The 24743-nt window shown below is 53.8% G+C and overlaps 1 protein-coding gene across 1 annotated transcript in view; it reads right to left on the reverse strand.

Annotated features, from left to right (window-relative positions):
* Positions 1-544: 544 nt before the first annotated feature.
* PRKN (parkin RBR E3 ubiquitin protein ligase) overlaps positions 545-24743 on the reverse strand; it is a 613811-nt gene continuing 589612 nt past the window's right edge. The window contains exons 10-12 of the mRNA XM_087817735.1: positions 10485-10565; positions 2331-2448; positions 545-716 (exon numbers count right to left, since the gene is read on the reverse strand). Of these exons, the coding sequence (XP_087673861.1) occupies positions 604-716; positions 2331-2448; positions 10485-10565 (312 nt within the window). The 3' untranslated portion in view covers positions 545-603. The remainder of the gene's footprint in view (positions 717-2330; positions 2449-10484; positions 10566-24743) is intronic.

Here is a 24743-nt window from a genome sequence, read left to right on the forward strand (position 1 = left end):
GAGGGTCCACTGCTGAGTCCTGAGGGTCCAGTGCCGAGTCCTGAGGGTCCACTGCTGAGTCCTGAGGGTCCAGTGCCGAGTCCTGAGGGTCCACTGCTGAGTCCTGAGGGTCCAGTGCCGAGTCCTGAGGGTCCACTGCTGAGTCCTGAGGGTCCACTGCCGAGTCCTGAGGGTCCAGGGCTGCCGACCTCAGAGAAGCCCAGAGGGCCCCTCAGACCGACTTCCCAGGGCGCCCGAGCTTCCTCCCAGTGCCGGTGAAGGTAGAGGGCGGGAGATCAGCCCCGAGAACCCCTGAGAACGTCCAGCCTGCCTTGAACTCACTCTCTGAGATGCATGTCACCTGTGGGCTGCACGTCACCTGTGCTCTTGCGGGGGGGAGGGGTTGCTGAGGCCCGAGACTGTTCTCCCTGGTCTCACATCCAGGGCTGCTGTTTCTCACGGGACGAGGGATGCCCCGTACCTGGTTTTGTGATTTTGGAAAAAACTGTGTGCATGCGAGTGTGCGCAAGTGTGCGTGTGTGCATATGTGTGCGTGTGTGGAGAGGGAAGAGTCGCAGACGCTGGTCGCCGTGTCTTGGGCGGCCGGTGGCGGGCCCGCGGCAGCTACACGTCGAACCAGTGGTCGCCCATGCAGGCGCGGCTCCACTCGCAGCTGCAGTTCCAGCACCACTCCAGCCGGCACTGGGGCTGCGGGCACTTCATGTGCATGCATCCTCCTGGGGGCAAAGGACACGGCAAACTCTGGGGGGGAGGACCTCGCCCCCACCCCAGGCTGCTCAAGACGCGGCTTCCTGAGCCCCCCCCCCCCCCCCAGCCCAGGGGCGTCTGAATCGAGGAACACAAATCAGGACACACACAGCTTTCAAAGTGGTGGCGCTCGGGCCCTGGCTCAGTGGTCAGGGTGCTGGCCACGAACCGAAGGGTCCCAGGTTCGATTCCCAGTCCAGGGCACATACCCCAGAAGTTGGGGTTTGATGCCCAGCCCAGGTTGGGGCGCGTGTGGAAGGCAATGAGTCGATGCGTCTCTCTCACATCGATGTTTCTCTCTCTCCCACTCCTCCCTCGCGTCTACTCTCTAAAAATCAATGCCAAAAATTTCCTTGGGTGAGGGTTACAAATAAATAAATAAATACATAAAAGTGATGGCAGTCGGGACGAAATGTCACGCCCACCGAGGACCAATTTTATGTGTCACTCTGACCTCGCTGGCTTCTCCTGAAGGGCGAGTTAGAGACAAACGCTGTGTGTTTCGCCAGCAGGATCGATTCCTTCTTTAAGTAGATATTAAGTTTAATATTGCGAGTCTACGTTAATATACTAAATAATGTAATATATAACATGTAACGATGTAAACATATACTATGAATATGTTTTTCATATTCAAAGTGTAAACATATAGTTTCAAAGTATAAACATTTACTTTGACTTGTTTCAAAGGTCATTTAAAAATTACAAGTATGTGGAAGATAAAGGGAAAAACTCCCTCAGGATCCTTTTATCTCAGTGTTTCCCACTTAGGACCACACAGTTACAGGATCCTATAATTTTCCACACATATCTAAGGCTTGTATGCTTACGATGCGATTAGCATAATAAAATAACGGGATGCCGTTCAATCACTTAAGCTTCTCTGGAGCATCATAAAGAGCCCCTGAGAACACACTCAAGGGCAGAGGAACAGTGAAGTGATGCTGGATGAAAGACCGAGGAGGTTTTCCTGTCCTACACGATCCTACGGCCATAAACTACTGGCATTAAAATAAGATTTTTTCACAGAAGCCAGGTGGCAACGGCACAGCGAGCAGGAAGGAGGGATATTCACGGGCGGCCCTGTCTTCCTCCCGGGCTGCGCACACGGGGGCCCTCAGGGGGAGGAGGGAGGGCAGAGGAGGTCTGCAGTTGTTCGTAGGGAAAATAATACAATAATTAATCAATAATAATACAAGAATAAACTCCGTTTTGCGTGCTCACAACTGCAAACCTACTTCTGCCCCAGCCTGTATTAAATTTGCGTCCTTTAAACGTCGGTGATGTGGGGCGCGCCCTCTCCCAGGGCCGCAGCCTCTCTGCTTCCTGCCCGCCCCGCACCCCTCAGCCGGGGGACTGGAAGGCTCTCCTATTGTTAATAAGTGATAATAAGGGCGATGGACAGGTGAGGGCCTGGGCTCAGGAGGTCAAGGGAGCTGAGGGGGGCGCTGGGATTCAGTCGGCCGGGCTCCCAGGTCCCCGAGCTGGGTGCCTGGCTATGAAGCCCTCCCGGAGCTGCTGGCCGTCAGGCTCCAGGAGGAGCTCAGCGGGCCCCGTCCCGTGGTCCTGTGCCCCCGACTCACCATTCTTCTCCACGGGCACGTGGCAGCGGGGGCAGGGCTTGGTGGTCTTCTTGATGGTTTCTTTGGAGGATTCTTCCCAGCGAGCTTGCTCCGCGGCCTTCGCATCCACCCTGTAGACCTGGGAAAACGAAGACGCGGGAGTTGGAATTCACTTCTTTTTTTTTTTTTTTTTTATCTCCACCCGAGTTCCCAGTGCTTTTCAGAGAGAGTAGAAGGGGCCCGGAGAGAGAGAGAAACATCGATGGGAGAGAGACACGACTGGTCGCCGGGGATCGAGCCCGAAACCGCGGCAGGTGCCCTTGACTGTAATCGAACCCGAGACCCTTCAGTCTTCAGGCCAGCGCTCTAACCACGGAGCCAAACTGGCTCGGGCCGGTTTGTGTTTTTGTTTTTTGTTTTTTTTTTTTTTTAAAAACCCAACGGATTCTTGTGCTCACAGCCTGGAGATGTGGATTCAGTCAGTCTGGGGTGGGGTTCAGAAATGTGAATCCTTAAAATGGTTTGCCAGGCACCGGGAGGTTAGGGAACCTTCCGCTTGGGCCTGAAGTATGTTCAGCTGGGTGCCTGTTAGGACTTTAGCCCTCAAGCTACGAAGCGACGACTTGTTCTTGCGTTTCTAGGGGCTGAGGGTTTCCTGTGACTCCGCATTTTCGCCCCGTGCGAGTCTGTGGCTCCTACAGGGCCGCGTGTGCTAGTTAGGCCGGTGCGGGCTCACTGCTCGCCCATCTCGAGGAGGAACCGAGTGCGAGTGCAGACGGGGGCCGGGCAAGTCTCTCTCCTTACACCTTTGATGGCTAACAACAGAAATTTTGGTAATTCCCTGCATACTTTCAAAACTGCCTCTGCCAGGTCAGTGCTGGCAGGGCAGCTCACGGGAGGGCCGTGGTGTCTGCTTGCGCGGCCCTGGCTGTTCCGTGACACTGGGGCGCGTCGCAGGAGAAGTGGCTCAGAGCAGGACCGGGGGCCGTCGTGCCTGGGTTTAACCCCAGCTTCACTCTGCTCGCTGTGCGGCCGCAGTCAGGTGCCTAAGCTCAGTCCATGCTCATCCGTGAGCGTGTGGCTATGTACGTGCCTCCCAGGTACGAGCCTCCCAGGTAAGCACTGCGAGATGTAAGTCAGTGAGATGAACACGCAAGGAGCTCGGCACAGAGCCTGGCGCCCTGAGAGCGAAGTGTGTGTTTTCTATGATAATTATCATCATTTCATCATCGTCATCACCATTTTGACGACACGGGCTATGGGAGTTTGGGTAAACTGAAAAGACTGCCGAAGGCCTGGATTGGCCTTAAGTCTCCTTTAAAAAAATACAGGTGTTTCCTGGCCAGTGTGGCTCGGGTGGCTGAGCGTTGTCTGGGCACCAAAAGGCCGCTGGCTTGATTCCCAACAGGGCACATGCCCAGTTTGCGGGCTCCGTCCCCGGTGGGGTGGGGTGGGGTGGGGGGGTGCGGGAGGCAGCCGATCGATGATGTTTCTCTCTCAAATTGATGTTTCTGTCTCTCTCTCCCTCTCCCATCCTCTCTCTCTCAAAAAAAAAAAACCAATAAAAATATTTTTAAAAGAAATAAATAAAAATCCAGGTAAATCCAGGTGCCCTCATAGAGGTTTTTAAATCTGTGCCTGGGAGATGCTGCTGATATACGTGTAGGTTAGAACTAGAGAGCCTGTGCACATACGTGCCTTCCCTGCCATACGAAGCTTATCTGTGACATTCGCTTAGTCCATAATCAAACAAGTGTGTCCTAGTTCTAAAAGTCGACCTGAACCCATTTTCCGAAAAGGACCAGATGGCCATTAATTACTGAAAACACAGACGGCTCCATTCGGATGTGAATGTTCTCAGGTGAATCCCAACTTTGAAGAGGTGCCTCTCGCGTCCACACCGGGGGCCCAGACAGCACTGGCTCCCACCCCAGACCGGACGCCTCTGCAACGCAGCCCCCCCCCCCCCCCCCAGCCAGGGCCGGCTCAGGCGGCTCTAGGCCAAGCCCAAAGCCTGTGAGCAGCCCGCCCCCTGCTGGCGAGCCGGGCACCGCACCACCTGTCAGGCACACAGGTGTGAACAAAACTTAAACTTTGTTATTCTCACATTCTTGAAACTGTTATTCTTTTTTGGGAAAATTTGCATATATATTTACCTCTCTCTAGAGAGAGAGAGAAAAAAATCACCCGAGTGCTAGGATGTAACGGAGCATCTTGCCCAGGGCTGGGTGGGCTGCCAGGCTGCACTCTCGCTGCTCAGTTCTAAACACCCCGGGCCATGCTTCTGCTTCTGCTTCTGCGTGTAACTTGGAAGATTTTTTATGAGGACGGTACAGTGGGGGTTTCTGTTACTGGTGCAAAGCTTACTGGCTACCAGCTCAGTCTGTGGGATTCGATCTTAACTGCTTCGTGGAGGGGAAAGGGAAAGGAAATAACATCTATTTGCCTATTTTGAGATTGATGGTGATGTGGAATCACATATATATCAAGAAGCAAGATTATTGATAGGTGCCGTTTATTGGGAACTTTGAAGTGCTTCGTGTTCAACTATTACCACAAGTTGATGAATCGGGAAAGCCTGCGCCTGAGCAAGGAAGGAAGAAAAGCTGCCTTGTATTTCTGATACCAGAGCTCTCTAGCTCATGGCTTGCTTAGGACGGTCATTACTAAAGTTAACATAGGAGAGCGGCGTGAGAGGTATATAAATGAACTAAAGTCAGCAAAGTTAAGTCAGGGGCCTGTTACGGGCTTGACTGGAGATTAAGAGCTGACCATGAGGAGCCTCCAGACAAAGAAAATTCCTGCAAAGATTACTATCTACTCACCCATCCCTGTCGTTTACTCAGACCATAAACGGAAAACACAAGGCCACAGCATATACCTTGTAAAGGTTAAAGTTAATCCCAACATTTTCCCCCGCTCTCTGTTTCCCCATGCCAGTAACCTTCCATAGAAACTACGAACGGATATGTAAGCTCCATCTCCCGAGACGGTGGGGTCTCTTTTCCGTCTCCTGTGAGGAGAGCCCACTACTCCATCTGTATAGCAGCCACCCTGTCTCTTGGCTTCACTAAGAAGCTCCCTGTCACTTTCAACTCTGTGCTGGCTCACATCTGAATTCCTTCCGACAGTGGGTCCCGGACCTTTGGGTCCCGGACCCCCGGAACGCCTGCATCAAAATGATACAGGACTTGGAATTTGGAAGCATCACTAGTGTAAAGAGGAAGGCAGAGCAGAGAACAAAGCTTATCCTTTGTGAAAGGGAGCTATTCTGGAACAAAGCAGACAATTGTTTTTGCTGAAATTGGCACAGAGGCCCATTCATTCAACACACGCTGGGTGCCTGTGACCCGCGGGCACTGCTCTAGGTACAAGGGACACAGAAAACAAAGATGACAAACACACAGCAAATGGAAAGCACCTGCCTCGTGGTGCTGACGTGGTAACAGAACAGTGGCCCTAAACCGTGGCTGCGTGAGCGGCACCGGAGGGACCTGTTCCAACACAGATTGCTGCAGACCCCCCACGGCCCCCGCCTAGTTTCAGACCCAGGAGGTCTGGGCGGGGCTGGGAATCTGTGGTGTTCACACGGCTGGTCTGTGGGCGACCCTTCGAGCAGCCCCGCTTGCGGAGCATCTGCGAACGCCGCACGCCTGTCACCGCAGGTAGAACGGATCGTGTGTGTGTGTGTGATCCAGCCCAAGCTGTCCAGTCCCCAGCCCGAGCCATCCTGGGGGAGTGGGCACATCGGGACAAGGGCGCGTGAGGAAAGGACTGCCCTGTTCTGCTCACACGGCGAACGCCAGGCCCCGGGCTAGGCGTTCCGCAAGCGTCATTTCATTAAATCTCTTTCATGCCACGATCCCATATCACAGATGAGGAAAGCAGGCCTTTGAGAGGGTAATTCACTTAGTGACTACTACAGCGAGTGTACCTGTCAGGTCCTCCAGACAGAGGGAACTGACAGGATACACATGTGCCTATATAAAGCATACGGATTTATGTACGGAATTGGCTCGTGGGATTGTGGGACTGGCAGGTGCAAAGGTGGTGAGGCAGACCAGCAGGCTGGACGTCAGGCAGTTTCTGTGGTGCAGCCTTGAGGCAGAATTCCCTTCTCTCGGGGAAACCTCAGTCTTTGCTCTTAAGGCCTTCGACTGATTGGGTGAGGCCCACCCCCGGATGAGTAATCGCCTTACTTAAAGTCAGCCAATTGTGGATGTTGACCGCATCTTCCAAATTCCTTCCCAGCAACACCTGGACTGGTGTTTACCAAGACAGCCGAGCAACACAGCCTAGCCAGGTTGACAGAAAAATGTACCCATCACAGCTGGTCAGGGCCGAAACTCATGTTCAAGACCCGATCTGCGTGACTTCCAAAGCATCCGCCTTGGATTCCTCGCAGGGCACGGCGGGGAGATAAGAGACGGGCAGCTGGTCCTGCTGAAGGAATGAAATGTGGGCCTGGAGGACAGCAGTGATCAGCGTAGGCGCTGTGCCCCCCCTCGCACTAGGCAACTGCTCCGTTGGCTAGGAGGTGCTTGGGTAGAGTGGGGAACCGTTTCCCCACAGAGTCTACACACCCCACGTGGGTGACAATGTGTACAACCCCCCCCCATTTTAATCAGTGAGTGACGGATTTAGAGCTTCCAGGACCCAGCCCTTCTTTGCTCAGAAATGCTGCCCCTATGGAAACAGTCCTTGTTTCTCTGTTGTCATTAGAAAACGGTAAACACTCCTCTTTCCCCAGGTCACGTCTTGCAAAGCATAGAATTTCCCTTAAGGATTTAGCGCCATCTGGTGAAGGAGAGGCGCTCAGCAGACGCGTCCCCTCTTCCTGCTGAGATGCAGAGGTTGGTGGCGTGTTCCCCGGGGGGAGAGGTCTCAGGGTGTGCGTGTGCGTGTGTGTGTGTATGTGTGTGTGTGTGTGTATACGTGTGTGTACGTGTGTGTGTGTGTGTACGTGTGTGTATGTGTGTGTGCGCGTGTTCATTTATCTCTCAGTGTTGTCTTTCACTCTCTCTCTATAATGCCCGGCGTTTGCAGCATTCAGCCCTAAAACCAGGCCGACCCCAGAGTTTTATGGTTCTGAGTACTTCACGCTTATAAAAAGCTTCGCAGACGTCTCCCTGTTTAGAGCTCGGCCGCTCAGTGGGCCTCACTGACCCCTTGTGGCAGGTGAGGGAAGCGCTGTGAGCATTGTGACTGGGGGGCGGGTAGTGAAGGAATCAGGGCCGCTCAGGACACCAGCCCTGCTCCGCGGCCCCCCCCCAGCCAGCCGCCCAAGTGCCTGGCCTCGTCTCTGGCACTTCCTCAGCTCCCTTCCACTGAATGACAAGCGAGGACGCACCTGTATTTACTGGAGATCATCACAGTCGTTTGTCTGCACGTCCGCTAAGTCGAGGGCTTAAGCGAGGGGCATCAATAAAGCTGTCTTACTTAAACCACCAAGTGATTCAGGGACTACACTCCCAAATAACCGGGCTCCTAGGCCCCCGGCAGTAATAAAGGCCCCTGTCTCCAATTCTGGGGCCGCACTTTTGTGCCACAGCAGCAAAGGGCTGGGAGACCACTGGGATGAGATGCAGAGGCAGGTGTGTCCAGGAATCGAGGCTCCCGCGCCCCGGGTCCCCTCCTCCCCGAGGGCGCACGTCCCCCAGCCTCTCCTCACAGACGGCAGCGGTCAGGGTGGGGTCGCGGCTAAGGGGCCATCCGCTGGAGATTCTTAACCTTGGCTTTCATTGGCGCCAGCCCGGCCTTCCCCTCGGGCGGTCTTTGCCTCCATTCCTTCACCGCGGAACACCTCTGCTGAGACGCCCAGAATGAACTTGTCCCCGGTCCCTGAAAATACCGCGTCTGTGCCTGCGTGCCCCCTTCCGGTGCGTGGCACCACCCCCCACCCCAGTTAGAAATTCCAGCATCGACCTTAACTCGTCACTTCTCTCATCCTGCCTTCTAATCGTTGGCAGGCCTGTGGCTCCCACCTCAAACCCAGGGCCTCTCTGCATCCCTGCTGGACCCCCCTCCCACCGCTTCCAGGGACAGAAGACTTTTCCAGGTTCCTTGGTTGATTTGCTCTGTTTTCAAATAAGAAAAATCAGAGGCTGGCCCAGTGACCAGAGCTCGGGGCAGGGAAAGCTGTATGGCCGGGAGGTCTTGTTGCAGGGCCATCTCTCCTTGAATTCCCCCTGGCTAGCCCTCTCCTGAATCAACTATTCCTCCTCTGAACTCCCAGCATATTGATTGGTTGTGGCATCTAGTAAAGTAACATACACCTCACGAGATCAGGGAATTTACCCCCAGAGCCTACAACAGACCAAGCCTATCAGAGGTGTTTAGCGCATATTTCTCGAATGAATAAGAGGATGTCTTTTCTTTATAGATGCCACCATCACTCAGCAAACATCTGTTAAATGTCTACGTGCCAGATGCCGTCTTGGGCCGGGGGATGCAGGGAGGGACAGAAATTCCTGCCTCTGCACCGGTGTCCCTGCAGCGCCCTCTGCTGGAAGGCTCTTTATTGCCCCCATTTCACTGTCCTCTTGACAAACTGACCCACCTTCCATGACTTTTCCAGGAAAGCATTATGCAAAGGGACATATCTTCTAAATTCGGTTTAGCACATTCCCATCATTGTCTGCTCCCTGCAGCCTCCCCTATGGCTCTCCTCTGAGCCTCTGAAGAGAAATACATGTATCTGCATTTTTTTTCCCCCCCCCAGCAGGATGACTGGCCTACACAGACACTCGATTTAATTCTGCCAGTTGATGGTGACTGCAGACGCAGGCCCCTTGGTTACTGGTCATCTATGCTCAAGGCCAGCTCGAACTTCCCCCCATTTTTCCCAGTTGAACATGAAGGCTTTAGTGACTTAAAAAAAAAAATTGGGACGACCTCAATCTTTAGTACCAAGGTTGGTTGGTTCCTCTTGAATGGGGAATGAAGGAGACTACTGGTGGGCAGGGCACCTGGACAGCTGTATGTTAAACAATGCTCTTCTTTACCTTACTGCTGCTGTTTTAAAATGAATAGGTGTTGGGGTATCACTCCTGGAAGCCTGTGTCCATGGTTGGGATCCTAAAAGCGTATGGATTTAAGTTGCATGCAAGACCAGATCTATTTCTCAGAGCCTCAGGCTCTACCCTCTGGGCTACAGTGATGCCGAGGCAAGGGCGGGGTGGTCTCAAGGTCATTGTTATTCCTGAGGTCAGTCCCCGGTAAGCTCCCATCTGAATGCTCCGGGGCTAAAATAAAATCAACCGAAAGAGCTTTCGCTGCTTCTGCTATAGGAATGGCAGTTCAGGGCTAAATATGCCAGTATGCTCGTGGCCGACATTTAGGAGCTGGTGAGAAGACCTGAATTCACTAATTATGTTTATTTAATTAAGCTAATACTGAGCAAATACGTCCGCAGAATACTTACAGGGATGGACTTTGTGCTCTGACTTCACAGCATTCAGGTATTTAAAATTCTCTACTGTGAAATTAAAACGTTCTGGAGTTTCCACGTTGATTTATGAGGCTCCTGTCAACAGAATGACTAAAGGACTTATCTGGGTAGATGTGGTGTTTAAACCCTTGTTAACATCTGTATCGGGGGAAATAATGCGCACATTCATCAACTGTGCCGAGGGTTCGAGTCCTTCTCCCGAAGGCCTGGCTGATCATAATTCATAAATAAAAAGAGAATGCGCTTGCGTTTCCCTGAGCCTGAAACAGCACACCGGAGAGCGAGGCTCGGTAAACAACGTTCTGAACAACCTGGTCGAGACTGAACACAAGGTAGCTGGGTCACGACATTGCTCCCGTAATACTCCCGTCATTTCATCCATGGAGTGCATTCCCCCCGAAGGTTCTAAGCAGGGACACTTTTGACAAAAAATAAAGTATGGGCTTGGTATTGATTTCTCTGATGTTGAGGCTGTCACACTGCATCGCCTCTCCTCTCCAGGCGCCCCCGGCCGCTGTGCCTGTTCCACGTGCCCCATGGACGGACCGAGGCCCCTCCGCACCGGCGCCTGCAGCTCCACCCGAGGGGGGCCTGGCTCTGGAAGGGGCAGGACGGCCGGGCACCCACAGCCCCGCTCCCAGGGCTGCCGGCTCCCAGCTCTGATGGCCCCGGGGAAAGCTCCTCTCTCCCACCCCATCCTGAGCCCGAGGGAGGAGGGCGCTTACCTGGGCGGCGGCTCCCGGGGCGGCCAGGGCGCTGCACTCCCCTTCGTGGAAGGCGTCCTTGCAGTCCCGGCAGAAGACGAGCTGCGGGGGAGCACACGGTGGGTTAGAGGGGCTCCCGCAACAAGGGGCCATCGCAGGGCTGCTCTTTTCTAAGCTCATCCCCTCCACACCTCTGACTCGCGGGACGGTTTCTGTGTGAGGTCACTTTTTTGCAAAGAGACATGAAGCTCTATTTCCATTTAGATGGGACTGTTGGCTCTTTCCTAGAGAATGTCCCAGGCACTATAGTCGGGCTTTACAGTTGGAGTTGCATTTCCTGCCCTCAAGGACACAGCAGGCAAATAAATACCTGTCCTCGAGTGTCACTGGTGTTAGAAGGCGAGAGAGACAGTCTCACTCAGGAGTTTCACAGCTACTATTGTTCACACACACAGAGGGCTTGCGCGTTCACGTGAACGGACGTGGCTTTGTATCGAAAGCCTGGTATGGAGTCAAGAAACGGGCTGAGCCGCATCCCTCACAAATTCAAACGTTGACGTCTTTTCCCCCCTCAAAATACAAAACTTTGTTTTTCATTGAGGTGGAGTCGACGTGCAAAACCACGCGCGTTTCAGGCGTACAACCTAATATTTCCATATTTGTATATATTACAAAGTGAGCGTCACCATGTCTCGTTGACACCTGTCACTAGGCGTAGTTGTGGATTTTTATCCTGTGATGAGAACTTTTAAGATCTGTTATCTTAGCTGATTTCAAATATGCAAGTCTGTACCTTTTGACTCTTTTCACCCATTTTTGCCCCCCGCCCGCCCCCTGGCAACCACGGATCTGTTCTCTGTACCCATGAGCCTGGCTGGTTTGTTTGCTTGTGGCTGCCACGTATAAGTAAGAGCGTGTGCTATTCTTTCCCTCTGTCTGACTTATTCCCCGAGCATAACGCCCTCAAGGTCCACCCACGTTGTCACAAACGGCAAGACTTCACTCGTTTTTATGGCTGAATAACATCCCATTATATACGTCACGCCTTCTTCACCCATCCGTCCATCCATGGACACTGAGGCTGTTTCCAGTGGCCGTGGGAGTCACCGGGTTGGCGTCCCTGCTTCCTTCAGAGACATGACGCCCAGGAGTGGAATCGCCGGGTCACGGGGTAGTTCTGTCTGAGCTTTTTGTGAAACCTCCGTAATGTTTTCCACAGTGGCTGCACCAGTTGACATTCCCACCAGCCCCCGGGGCAGAGGGTCCCCTTTCTCCGCACCCTCGCCAGCGCTTGCTGTTTTTTGTCTATTTGATGAGAACCGTTGGAACCGCCGTGGGGGGTGATGTCTCACGGTGGCTGGAATTCATTTTCCCACCACTGTCTGGCATCACCGGACAACCTCCGGAGTGTCCTTCAGCGTCACCGGCCAGGCTCTAGAGGCCACTGTCTGACCCAGGGGATTAGACACCTGCCAACCGAGACACCCCGGGAGAGAAAGCCCCTCGGTGCCCGTGCCTCAGTTTCTCCCTCTGAAGAACCAGAATAACGCTCTTTACTTCCCGTGAGCAGCGGGGAGGCAGGTGAGATGGCCGCGCAGGCTGGCGACCCCCGGGCACGCGCGGCCTGCACCGCGGGGGGCGGCCGGCCGATGCCCTCCCGGTTCCCGGCTGGAGAGGGCGCGGCTTCGCCCTCGGGTTCCCTGGCAAATGCTGCTTTCGCTGCGGGGCGGCGAGCTCGCGGGAGGGCCGGGCAGGGAAGGGGTTCCAGAGAGAGGCGGGCACCGGGCCGGGGCACGAGCCCCGAGGGAGGCTGTCCCGTCCCCCTGACGGTGGGCTCTGTCCCTTCTGCTTAAGCAGGGATGTGGGGACCGCGTGAGCATGACACGCGCTGGGAGGGGTGATGTGTCGCTCTCTGGGCCCGGCCTTAAGAGCGGGGCGGCTTTACGACCCCTTTCTCGGGACAACCCCTTTCTCGGGTCACTCGCTCTGGAGCCCGGGTGCCGTGGAGGGGCGCCCGTGGAGGGGACCCGGGGCCCGCAGCCCCAGCGCGCCTGAGCCCCGTCGGCGGACCCGCCGGGCCCTGGCTGGCGGCCCCACGGGCCCCACGCGGGACAGCAGCCTGTCCTCACAGGGCTCTGCCCAAAGGCAGGGTTCCCGGAAAAGCAAAACAGGGACCAGACGGTTGCTGTTGAAATCATGAAGCTTTGGAGTGCTTTTGTTTTTTACACAGCAACACAACTGATAGGGTAACGGCCCCGAATGTCTGGGAAACTCAGGAAAGTTCTAGATTCTTGAAAGTTCTCCAATTAGCCTTGTATAGCGTAAGCCAGGAATTTTGCTCTGTTTTGCTTAAGATGAGACTGATTTGAACTGATAAACAAAACTCCAGACAAGGTGGATATAGAAAAAAACCAGCTTTATCCCTAAAGACGTCGCCTCCTCCTGGCCTCAGAGAGAATAGACTGCGAGGCAGGTTTCCCTTCGTGGTCGTCCCCACGGAGACGGGTTTGCCCCCTCCCCTGGGTCCAGTTTTTTGTTTTAACAGCTCATCTGAAATTATTTTACCCCCAAGACTTAACCGACAAGAAAGGCAAGTGCTTCATAAGGAAAAGGCCTCTCCACAGACCCGCCACAAGCGACCTTCCGGCCGTCACGCTCAGAGCAGTATGGTCTTACTTGCTTCTCCCAGCAGTAGGGCTGAACCCAAAGTTTGTGGGGTGTAAACTTTGCTTAAAGGTTCAGGTTGGGGTGGCCCAGTTGGTGAGAAAGTCGTCCCCATAGGCCAAGGTTGCGGGTTCAGTCCCCTCAGGGCACACAGGAAGCAGCCGACGGCATCAGCAAGTGGGAGGACAGGCCGAGGGCTGTTTCTCTCTGAAGTCCATCGAGAAAAACAATTCCAAGGCTGCGGTTGGTGGGAGGGGGTGCGCGTCAGGGTGCCGTGCAAATCGCCGGTGCCACCGGGTGCGAACTTCCGACTTCCATTTTCCCTGAACTGAAAGCTCACCCAGTGAACAGTGAATGGACTGGGTCCTAGGTTTTCCTCTTAAGGTTTTTTAAAAAAGGTATTTGCTCCTCTTTGGGTTTGCCTGAGACCTGGTATTTTGCTCGTACGTGCTGTCCTGTGTAACTGTGTGTCACCGTGTGCACGTCACTGTGTGTGTAATGGTGTATGTGAGTGCGTGTGAGACTCTGTGTGTGACTGGAGTTTGTTACTGTGTGACTGTGAGTGTGACTGTGTGTGTGTCTGTGTTTGTTCCTGTGTGTCACTGTGTGTGCAACAGTGTGTATGTGTTTGCTACTGTGTGTGTGTTTGTGTGTGTGACTGTATGTGACTGGGTGTGACTGTGAGTGTGACTGTGTGTGACTATGAGTATGACACTGTGTGTGACTGTGCATATCTGTGTGGCTGTGTGTGTGTGTGGCTGTATGTGTCACTGTGTGTGTCTGTGTGGCCGACTGTGTAGCTGTGTGTGTGACTGTGTGTGACTGTGTGACTGTGCGTGTGAGTCACGGTGGCTATATGTGTGACTGTGTGCGTCTGTGTGGCTGTATGTGTGACTGTGTGTGTCCGTGTGGCTGTGCACGTGAGTCGCCGTGGCCGCCTTGCTCCCTCGCGGGGCAGAGCTCACTGCGCGGTCTCACCCGCTGCTTCCCGGGAGGCAGGCTGACCCCGGGGCTGGCGGGGAACACGCTCCACATCTTGTTAGCCGCTGGATGAGATATGAAATCAGTTTCATGGGAGAGGAACAGCCCGGAGCTTGATCAGTTTGTCAGAATAAATAGGCCTTCCTGACACAGAGACATTAAACTCCCTTTCACACGCTTACAGAGGGAATGATAAACCCACCCAGAGAGGGAAGAGCACGTGGAAGTCAGAGCCCCGCCAGTTGAACACGGCAAGCGGCAGGCGAAAGCTGCAAACATCCGCCGTGCTAATGTAACGCTGGTGCGCTGGTTAATTTGCTTCTATCTGGAGAGGACAGCTTAACTTTAGTTACACCAAGCAGTGGGCCGCTTTGCTGAAACAACTCCACTCCGTCTCACACAAGATGAGGAGCTGTCCAGAAAGTCTGACTCGATCTCGAAAATGGCCAGGTTTTTGATGACAGGACCTGGAACCCAAGGCTGTCGACAAAGTGCTGGTACACATGCTTAGGCCTTCAGTTCCCAAGCTGTGTACCGGGACACCCTGGGGTGCCACCGCAGGCTCGCAGTGGGGTACGTTAAATTTTTGAGGAACACGCAGTGATACTCAGCATCTGCTAGATACCGTGTGAATTACTGACCCAAGGCAGTTCTTGGGGCTCGTGTCCCTTGTGCCCCCCTCCTCTTGATGACATCATGACGTCATACGTTTGCAAAGCTGGGTGTTCGGAGGTTACTGTGATTAAAACAAAAACAAGAAACCAAATGACGACCACCATGTGAACATCCGTTTGGAACAGGAGATGTAGTTATTTAAGAATGAAATAAAAAAATATATATTTTTCAATTTATGTGAATTATTTTTTCCCAAATGACTGTTAAGTTACTAAGACATTCATTCTTATGTTGTCTGGACCAAAATAGTTAAAGAAAACAAAGCAAAACTATTTTGGCATCTCTTTATTGATTTCAGAGAGAGGAAGGGAGAGGGAAAGAGAGAGAGTCATTGATCAGCTGCCTCCTGCAGGCCGCTGACTGGGGATCGAGCCCGCTACCGGGGCATGTGCCCTGACGGGGAATCAAACCGCGATCTCCAGGGTCCTAGGTCGATGACCAACCACTGGGCCATGCCAGCCGGCAATAATTCTTAAAGCCTTTTAAAAATTATAAAAGTAATACATTCTCATTCTGTTGGTCCTCTGAGCTCTACCCCTTATTCAGTTTGGTTAGAGAGCAAGATGTAGCAACTGTACTGTCTGAGCTCCCACGAAGTTAGTGTTGTGTGCCAGCTTGGCCGGTTTACCGTCCCCGGTTATTTCATCAAGTGCCAGCCTAGGTGCTTCTGTGACGGCATCCTGCAGGTCTAGACGGTCTGTGATGTTTCCTTTAAGAAGAGTCACTCCTAGGCAATCACATGGGCCCGGCCCAGTCAGTTGAAAGGTTGTAAGAGCAGAACTGAGGCTTCCCCAAGAAGAAGAGAGTCAGTCCATCTGTGGACAACAGCTTCAGGCTACACCTGAGAGATCCAGTTGCCCTTCCTGGTGGCCGGGCCCATGGATCTGGGACTTGCCTGGCCAGCCCACAATCACATACGCCAATTCCCTGCAATCAATCTCTCTCTAGGTATGTCAATACAGATGCAGAAATAGAGGTATTGATACATCTGTATGTATCTATAGATCTATGGGGATAACTGAGTGTATATCTCTATCTCGATCTCTATCTCTATCTCTCTGTCTCTATCTCCGTCTCCGTCTCCGTCTCCGTCTCCGTCTCTGTCTCTGTATCTATATTGTCTATACTATCAATATCATTTCCAACTGGTTCTGTCTCTGCTAGAACCACCTCAGCTCCTACAAAAAATGTCACCAGGTCATTTACTCTTTTTGAAAGCACTTATGTGAAAAATATCACTATTTGAATTTTCTAAGTGATTTGCAAAACTGTCGTTCAATTTCTTTCTGTGTTTGTTTTTAATTCCAAGTACCCACAGGACAATTCCTCTTGAAATTCAACCCCAGGAACAAGTGCATCCCTCCCAACAGGGCAATTGTGTCCCTTGATTTGACCACAAGAATGGGAACCCAATACAGTTTTCTCTTTGGCTTTAGCTGCCTGGGGGGTTGGTGCCAACTTCTCGCTCAACTGTTGTACTTAGCTCATCCTAGGTGCCCCAGGTGAGGTACACAATATTAAGACCACTACTTATTAAACGGTAAGTTCAATAGGATGACTTCTTTTTTTTAATAACTAATAGCCAAACTATTCTTACCTTTCAAGTCATATTTTTGCCTTGCAGTTAATATGTGTTGGGTATTTGTGTTTAGGATGAATAAAGTCTTGGACCTGGACAACATATAAGACAACGGCCTATTACAACACATGGAGTCACAGAGCAGATCTTACACGTTTAAAACTCAGAGATGGCTTAGTGGTTAGACGTAAAGCCTCTAGGTCAGAGTGCCCTGGAGTCAGAGGCCTTCCCTTTCCTTTTCTATGTTTCCTTTATTATCCTAACATCTCTTTGCTTTAGTTTTTTTGCATCTATAAGGAAGAAATAATACGACAACTAATATTTCACACAGTTTCTGGCACATAGTAAACACAGTAAGTGGTTTTTTAAAAATAGAATTACAATTTTTATAAACAATAAAATTCTATAGAAAAGTAAGGTGACAGTAAAGCACCTTGTTAATGAAAGCAGTTCCCAGTATATGGATAGTAATTATTATGTGCAAGTTATTAACCGAGAAAACTGAGAACCTAAAAAAACTGAGGACCCCGTCAGGGACGCCAAGCCTGTGGCTCCCAGGGCGGCTGTAGAGAGAGAGGTGCCGCCCTCCCTGGGCTCATATTCGCGCAGAGGGACCGTCGCTGCCAAGCCCCTTCGACGGCCCAGCACTGCCGAGCAGCCTAGGGATTGCCCGTCACTTTCCTCATTCGGCATCAAGTCAGCAGAGAAGTCATCGGATTGACGCTTGAGCCCGATTGCCACATGCTCACAACGGAGACACACAAAAGGAGACGTGTGCCTATGTCCTTTCTGGAAGCAGGGCGAGGAAGGAAGCCGAGGATCAGCTTCCAGCGCCGTCGGCACGTTCCAGCGGCTGCTGGCGGGTACAGTGGGGAGCCAGGCGGCGCCTACGGGTAACGACCCTCAAGGTAAGGGTTTGTCCTTGACGCGGAATGACCTCTCTGTGAAGCCCGAGTGGCTCCGTGCCTGTTTGCTGTCACAGTGGAATCTGTTACAAAAGCATTTTGCCGTGTGGCATTTATGTTTCTTCCGTGGCTCTAAGGTTCTGTGTTCAAAGAACAGGGAGATCAAAGGGCCCCTCAGAGCCCCTTCCTACTGTCCAGGGGAACACCCGGGCCCCTCCGGAAAGGATGGGCCACGGTGCCCTCGGGGGCCCGGCTGTCCGGAGGGTGGCAGCAGTGATTTATGAGACGGCCGCTGTGCGCCAGACACAGTGAGGGGAGGGCGAGGCTCGGGGACCCGCCGCTCACATATGCAAAATTCCTTGCGACCAGACAGTGGCTCGGGCGGAACCGGTGCTCGACCGACCGCAGCCCGGCTACTGTCTTTCAAGCGCGAGTCTTCGAATCACAGAACCGCCGGTGGGACCCAGCCGTGAGCTGCCACACTCGAAATGCAAGCAGGCCGGGACAATCTTCCACGCGAGCTCTCCAGAGGCTAAAAACAGACCACGCCGAGGGGGCCGAACACAGCTTAGCAGTGGAGCCCTGAGCATGGTCCGGATCCTACACTCACCCCCAGGGATGGCCACACAGCGCCGTCGAGATCCCCACAGGATTCGGCGACGCCGATCCCGACCTCTAGCCCCCAAATTAGTTTTGTTTTAGATTCGCTGCCGTGAAAAGGCCTTGACGTCCCTGGGCTTAATTTCCATTTAGTGGGAGCTGTCGAAAGAACTCTGCCGTCCCCGTTTCCGGCGCCACCATCTGTTTCGTGGAATACACGTCTGTACCCAGCCGGTCATCGGGCTGGATTAACTTGTGCACCCACAGCGAGGACGATCTAGTAGGAAACTTTATCACCGCCTGTCCCGGGGCCCCCGGAGGGGGGAGTTTCCGCAGCTTCCCTTCCACAGGGCTGACCCCAGAGCCGCCCGCTAGGAGAGGCGCCGAGGCCACGGTCCAGGCGGCGGGGTGCGGCTCGGTGGCGGGACTGCTGGGAACTGTAATTATAGGCGGAGGTGCTCAAGCTGACCTCCGGCGTCGGCACAGTTACGGGTGTTCTGAGCTCAAAGCTCCTCTTGGCTCCTGCCTTTTCCTTTCTTCAACAGCTTTACGGGGTGTAGTGCACACGGCCGTGGATTTTATTTTTTTATTTTTTATTTTTTTATATCTATTGGTTTCAGAGAGAGGGCAGCAGAGGGAGAGAGACAGAAAGACCAATGATGAGTCATTGGGGATCCAGCCCGCAACCCGGGCCTGTGCCCTGACCGGGAATCGAACTTCTATCTCCTGGATCCTAGGTCGATGCTCAACCGCTGGGCCATGCCCGGCCGGGCGTGGTCATGGATTTTAAAGAACAGTTCACGCATCGGGTGGACAGTACAGGCGCACAGCACAGGCGGACGGCGGACAAAGTACAGTGAGAAAGAAGTGCCCCTCCCAGGCAGCTCCGCGCTTCCCAGAGACAGTCGCCGCTTTGCACCCCCCAGGCCCTTTCATGTATTCGGGAGTGAATATACGGGCTGCGTTCAGACCAAAAATGGCACAGAACACGCTGCCTTACGTGGTGCACTCCCCACCTTGCTGTCCACGGAGCGCAGGCGCCACGGCCCCGTCCACCCAGCAGCTGCACCGTGTCCGCTGGCGGGAGGCACCTAATGCATCTAACCCCCCCCCCCCCGCACGAGCGCTGGGCACTGGGTCCTTTCCAATATAAACAAAAGCCGCGGGGACCGTCCTGTCCTGGCCACAGGCCACCGTGCACACGTGAACGGAAACCTGAAGATGCTTCTCTGGCAGTGAGACCGCTGGGTCACAAGGCCCGTGGACCTTAAATTCCGATTGCTTTTGCGAACCTCCTCTCGGTGCAGGATGCTGGTCCCACCCAGGCCCAGCAGCAAGGCGTGTGAAGGCCTGTCCCCTTCCCTCCCCTCGGGTCCCCTCCCCTCCCCTCCCCTTCCCAGCAAGTTGCATTCCCATCGGTGGCCTTTGTCAAACACGGCAGGAAAAGAGCCCCAAAGACATCACAGCACTCTGGCTCACGCCTTCTTTAACCCACACGTCGTCATCACAGAAACATGTCCCTGGCCGGAGAAATAACTCCGAGTCACTCTGGGGTCTCGTGCGTGTGTCCAGGGTTGAGAGTGGCGTGTGGTCCCCCCCGCCTGTCACTTCCCTGCGCCTGCCACCTGTGACCCGTGATGAGGTGCGGGGGCTGGTTGTCTCCTTGTACTGGCCTAAGTTCAGCCGGTTGGCCAGAAAAAGACTCAGTGACTTAGCTCAGTGGCTTTAAACACTGACAGCTGACAAGCTGGAGGTCCAGGTGAGAGAGAAAACAGGAGACCAGGGAGCATGGGGCTCAGTGGCCCATGGCTGTGTCCTGGCCGTGACCGGGAGCAGAACAGGCTCACCGGGAGTCACCCAGGGCAGCGATGGGCTGGGCACCCTGGGGAGCCATGACAGGCGTGATTCAGGGCAGTGACCCTCTCTCCCTAATCTCCCCGCCTTCTGTCTCACCCTTTGCTGTAACCATTTTAGGGGACGATTCCGGTGGTGATGGTCCCCACCCCCATCCTCCAGCCTTCACTCCGTGACGTCCCTTTTCTCCAGAGGTTAAGGTAGGGTTTGGCCGTGGGCTGGGGGGCTCCTGGAAGCACAAGAGGATGGTGCTCGCAACACCCAGGTTCATTGCGGCCGGCTTCCCGGAGGGTGGGTTTCTGCATGTGGCAGTCCCTTCGGCATCCTGCAAGGACGGCTCTGTTTTGCTTCCGATCGGCGTGTCCCAGACCTGATGGAGTATTTGGCTCCTTCCAGAAATGGAGCCCCAGTCCCAGAGTGTCAAACTCAACAGCCCTTTCAAACACTGCCATTCATTAGCGAACATGCTCGAAAATGGCCATTCATTAGTCAAATGCGCAGCATATGTCTTCGATCATTTCTAACTGGTCTCTAATCCTTGTGACCTTATCGTTTGCAATCTGTGGTGAGGCACCGGGCTCTGTAAAAATGATTACACGAAGCCAGTCAAAATGTGAAATCCAAGCCATATGGCCGCCCGAGCTCGATTTGTCCCGTGTGCCCACGGGCGTCCTTCTGCTCGTCCGCATGGCGGGGAGACCGAGCGCTTCCCTTGAACACCTGGACCCGACCCAGGCCACCAGGGCCGGGGTAGCTCCGGAAGGGGCCGGAGCTGCACATCGGGGGGCTCCTGTCTTTGGAGGCCTTGCGGCTTGTTGGTGATCCCACTGTACATCAGGCCATGACTGCGCCCTGAGCGGTTTCCTAGGTGCCTTAGGAGCCACCTGTTCCTGCCGGCGCCCCCACAGCCTCAGCCAAAAATCTCAGGGTATTTTTGTCTTAAGCACTGTCTCTCTCTCTCTTTTTAAAACAACAGTTTATTGATTTTTAGAGCGAGGAAGGGAGAGAAACGTGGATGTGAGAATGTAACACCGACTGGCTGCCTCCTGCACGCCCCCTACTGGGGACCGAGGCCACAACCAGGGCATGTGCCCTGACCGGGAATCGAACCCGTGGCCTCTCAGTGCACTGGAAGCTGCTCAGCCAGCTGAGCCACACTGGCCAGGGCAGCACCGTCTCTTTCTCACACATACTTCTGTGAAAATGCCTGTCCTCTCTGTGAAATGACTCTTGCTCCGCTCCCCTCCTAAAGGCAGAGGGTTTGCACCTTAGCTTCCCCAGGATCCGGGGTCTGGGGCAGAGTAGGGACCTGTCTGTTTGCTGCGTGCCAGGTGCCAGCTCAACACGGCTCAGCCGGGGAGGCAACGTTTATGAAAGTTAGGAGTGTTAATGGGAAGAAATTCATTCTTGTCTGGTAAAGGATTCTTGTCCAATAAACACCTTATTTTGAGCTGTCGAAAGACCCCGTTTGCTCTGTGATGTCGGGAAGGTCAGCAGAAGACAGAAAATCAGCGCAACGAGAGAAGAGAAGGCGCCGCTGCCCGCGGTGAGAGCGCGTGGATTTCCCCCGCCGTGCTCCCAGCTATTTGTGGAAAGGAAACCAGGACGGACCTGAGCTATCTCTGACCACCCGGGGGCTCCAGCGCCTGTGTAACTAACTGCCTGCTCCCTTGGTCAAATCCCGCACCTCGGACAGAGTGGCCAGACCATTAATCCCGGAGCGGACCGTCCAGGCAAGTTGCTGCAAACAAGCATTGTTCTCATGTCTGCAAGACCGTCCCGTGTAAGTGACAGCAGAGGATGGACTTGGAGAGGGGAGCCGCAGGAGCCCGCCGTGGTCACAGCGGTCTGACCCACGGACTGCAGTCTCGGAAGGCAGCCAGCCCCGGGGCTGGTGAGGGCCTCCGCTGCTGGGTGTGGGAGCCCGGCGCCGGGAAGCCTCAGCCCCGCGTGGTTTCAGCAACGGGCCTTTCGTTCGACGTAGTTTAAGTAGATCCTGGCAGATTACGTGAGGGTTACCCTCCAAAGGTGGGCGCTGCAGGAGGAGTGACAGAACTTAGAGTCTGCTGGGACCACGCCCTCGAAGTTGTGCGCACACGAGTGACAGGGCTGAAACAAACCTCAGAACTTCTTGAACACTTTCCACGTGCACGCAGCTACACGAAGTTCTTACAGGCACGTGGCACGTGGCACGTGGCTTTCGGAGGCCAGTCGTCCCCTGAACCAGGTTCTCCTGGACCTCAGGTGTTCTCTGCCCCCGACCTCTGCCCTCAACCATTCCTGAAAATTCCAAATATTCCAGCTGAAGGAGGAAGGGGAGATGTTCGCTCACACACAGTCTCCAGCGGGCTCTTCTGTTCATGGTCCTAACGCGTCTCAATGCTCGTGGCTCAGCTGCGTCACGGCGGTGAGGCGTCTCCCGCCTTTTCCCCCTCGGCAGGCAGCCGTGCCCGACTCGAGGACACTGGTGACAGCCCCGCCGTCCATCAGGGCGACTCCCAGGGACGTGTTCGCTGAGATAAGGCCGCCTGGGGTGCTGGGAGCGGGAGCTGACCCTGCACGCCTTCAGGGAGCTGAGAAATGTTATCTCTCAGCAACACACACCTTGCGGAGTCTCGGGAAAGTGCCAAATAAACCCAGACTTAGAAGACTCTCCGCTGCCTGCCCGAGTTTTTCCCTCCTGATTTGACTGCTTTGCTAAGGAAGGAGAAAGCAAGCTAAGGAAGCCGCAGCTAGAGAGCAGGGCCCTGGGCTCCGGTCTCGGGGCTGCGCAGATAAGGCTTTTTGCAGGGGAGCGAGACTAAGTGTCACCCACGTGCTGCCTGGAGCACGGAGGCGCCCACTCATGAGGGCAGCTGGCGACGGAGAGTGGGCAGTTCCCCGGAGCCCCGGCTCCCTCTCAGTTTGGCGACAGGAGGATGTTAGGGCCACGAGGCCCCAACAGATTGGATTTATTTTTTAAAGTCGATTTTTGCTCCTGTCAGCTTGATTTAATTCTTGTATTTCCAACGGAATCTCCCCACTTAGTGTTTAATTTTCCGTCTGTCTCTCTCTTTTTTTAGTCATAAAATTTAGTCTGAAAGGAGGCTGGCTGGAGACTCCAGCGGCATATTTTCGCCGTTTCTCAGATCCATCCACGCTGCAAGGTGGGCTGCTTCCAGGCTCTTCGGCAGGGGGATGTCAGCCCAGTTCGTGCAAACCTTTTCTATGCTTAAGTCGCTGTGATTTGATGGGGACGTCTTGCTCTGTTCTTCTGACCGGGGACCTAGGCCGCGCTTCGTGACGTTGGTGCCGGTGGGATTTTGAGCCAGTGCCTCACATACCACAACGAAGTGCCTTCTGAGTCAGCGTTAGCTCGAAGGAAATGCCTTCTAGGCCGGTGGCAATAAACTGACTTCCAATGAGCTATTTCTAAACTCCTTTATCCCTCAGCAATTTCCGTTCCACTCGAGCTAAATGGGCTCTTCTCTCTCCACTTGGCGATCGGCCGCGTTGAAATTCAAGTACAGCTTGTCCCCGCCGGTCGGTGCCCACAGCGAGCCGTGCTCGGCGCCGTCAGCTCAGTCTGGCATCTGTGCATCTACGGCCATTTCGCAGACGATGAATTACGATGTCCACGCACCTACGCCACCCCCGACGCGGGGACACAGCGAGAACTGAGGGAGGGTGCGCGGGCGCCCGGCGCCCGCTGCGTGGGAGACGTCGTGCATGCGGCCAACCGAGGCTTCGGGTTCATTTGACGTTTTTAATAAAATGGAACTTTGGAGGAATTTAATTATAGCTTAATTTTAAGATTAAGTTTAATTTATTGTAAATTATATTTACTAATAGCCTATACAATGAGTATGCTCTACCTGTCATTAAAATTTCTTTACAGTTTTGTAAATATGGCTTTGTAATTTTTTATACTGAGAGTCAAAAGCATAACAAAATTATTACAATTTCTAAGACATGTACTCACGGTAATTAATTATTAGTGAGTCCTAAATATAGAAACGGGCCGGCTTGATGAGCAAAGACTAGCACTCCCTGTCCTTAGGGGAGGTGGAGAGAGGCGGGCCGGGGAGGGGGCGGCCCCGCTGGCGCCGGGGGGACCGCGCACGGCACACGGGCCTGCTGGGCGGCGATTTCACAGGGCTCGATGGCTTAATTCTAAGGTGACACTCATTGTAAAAAGCGCCTTCCGTTTAATAAGAGCCTGACAAAGGTAAAAAAACCCACCACTGCCATCATGAGAATCCACATCCATTTCAAACGTTATCCTGATTACAGAAATGTTAAAATATATAAAACTCTGCTTCCTAGAAGTGAGGAAACGCTTGCCTGCAAAACCTTAAAAACACGCACATACTTTGACCCTCCAACTTCCTCTGCTGGGAATTCTTTTTTTCTAGAGAAAAATCAGGGATGTGGCAGGAAACGGGCGCCATTCTGTAAGGTAAGTGCTGACGTGAGTCCGGCGCATCCCCATGGGTGGCTGTGAGGCCGCCGTTAAACGTGGTGTGAGCCAAACGCCGAGATGTTTGCGACAACGTATGATGAAGGGGAGAAAACCGCTAACACAGCGCCCGGACACAAACTCATTTCTGTTAAAAATGTGCGTGTGCAGCGCATCCAGAGAGCTCTACTGCAAAGACCCATAAATCCCCCTTGCGGCGGAGTGGGGCTGCGGTTGCTTTCTCCCGCCCCCTTTCAGCTTCCCCACAGTTTTCCGACATTTTCGTGATGAGCACACATTGCTTTTGTCATCATGACGAATCTCCTAGTCTCATTTAACAAGGGGACTCCGGGTGAGCCCGAGGCTGGGTGTGCGGACCAGCACCGCTGAGGCTGGCGAGCACGTGCGGACGCCGCGGGCCGGGCCGGTCGGCGAGGCTGTGCCCAACGCACACCGAACGCAGGCTTGCTCTTTGGTCCCCATGTGAAGTCATTCAAGTCATGCACGGATGCTAGAACAAATCCAGAGGTATAGCTCACAACGACGTTTCTTCCCATTGCTTTATTAGCACAAAACAGCAGGGA

The sequence above is a fragment of the Miniopterus natalensis genome, chromosome 5, assembly GCF_054644295.1.
Source record: "Miniopterus natalensis isolate mMinNat1 chromosome 5, mMinNat1.hap1, whole genome shotgun sequence".
NCBI lineage: Eukaryota > Metazoa > Chordata > Mammalia > Chiroptera > Miniopteridae > Miniopterus > Miniopterus natalensis.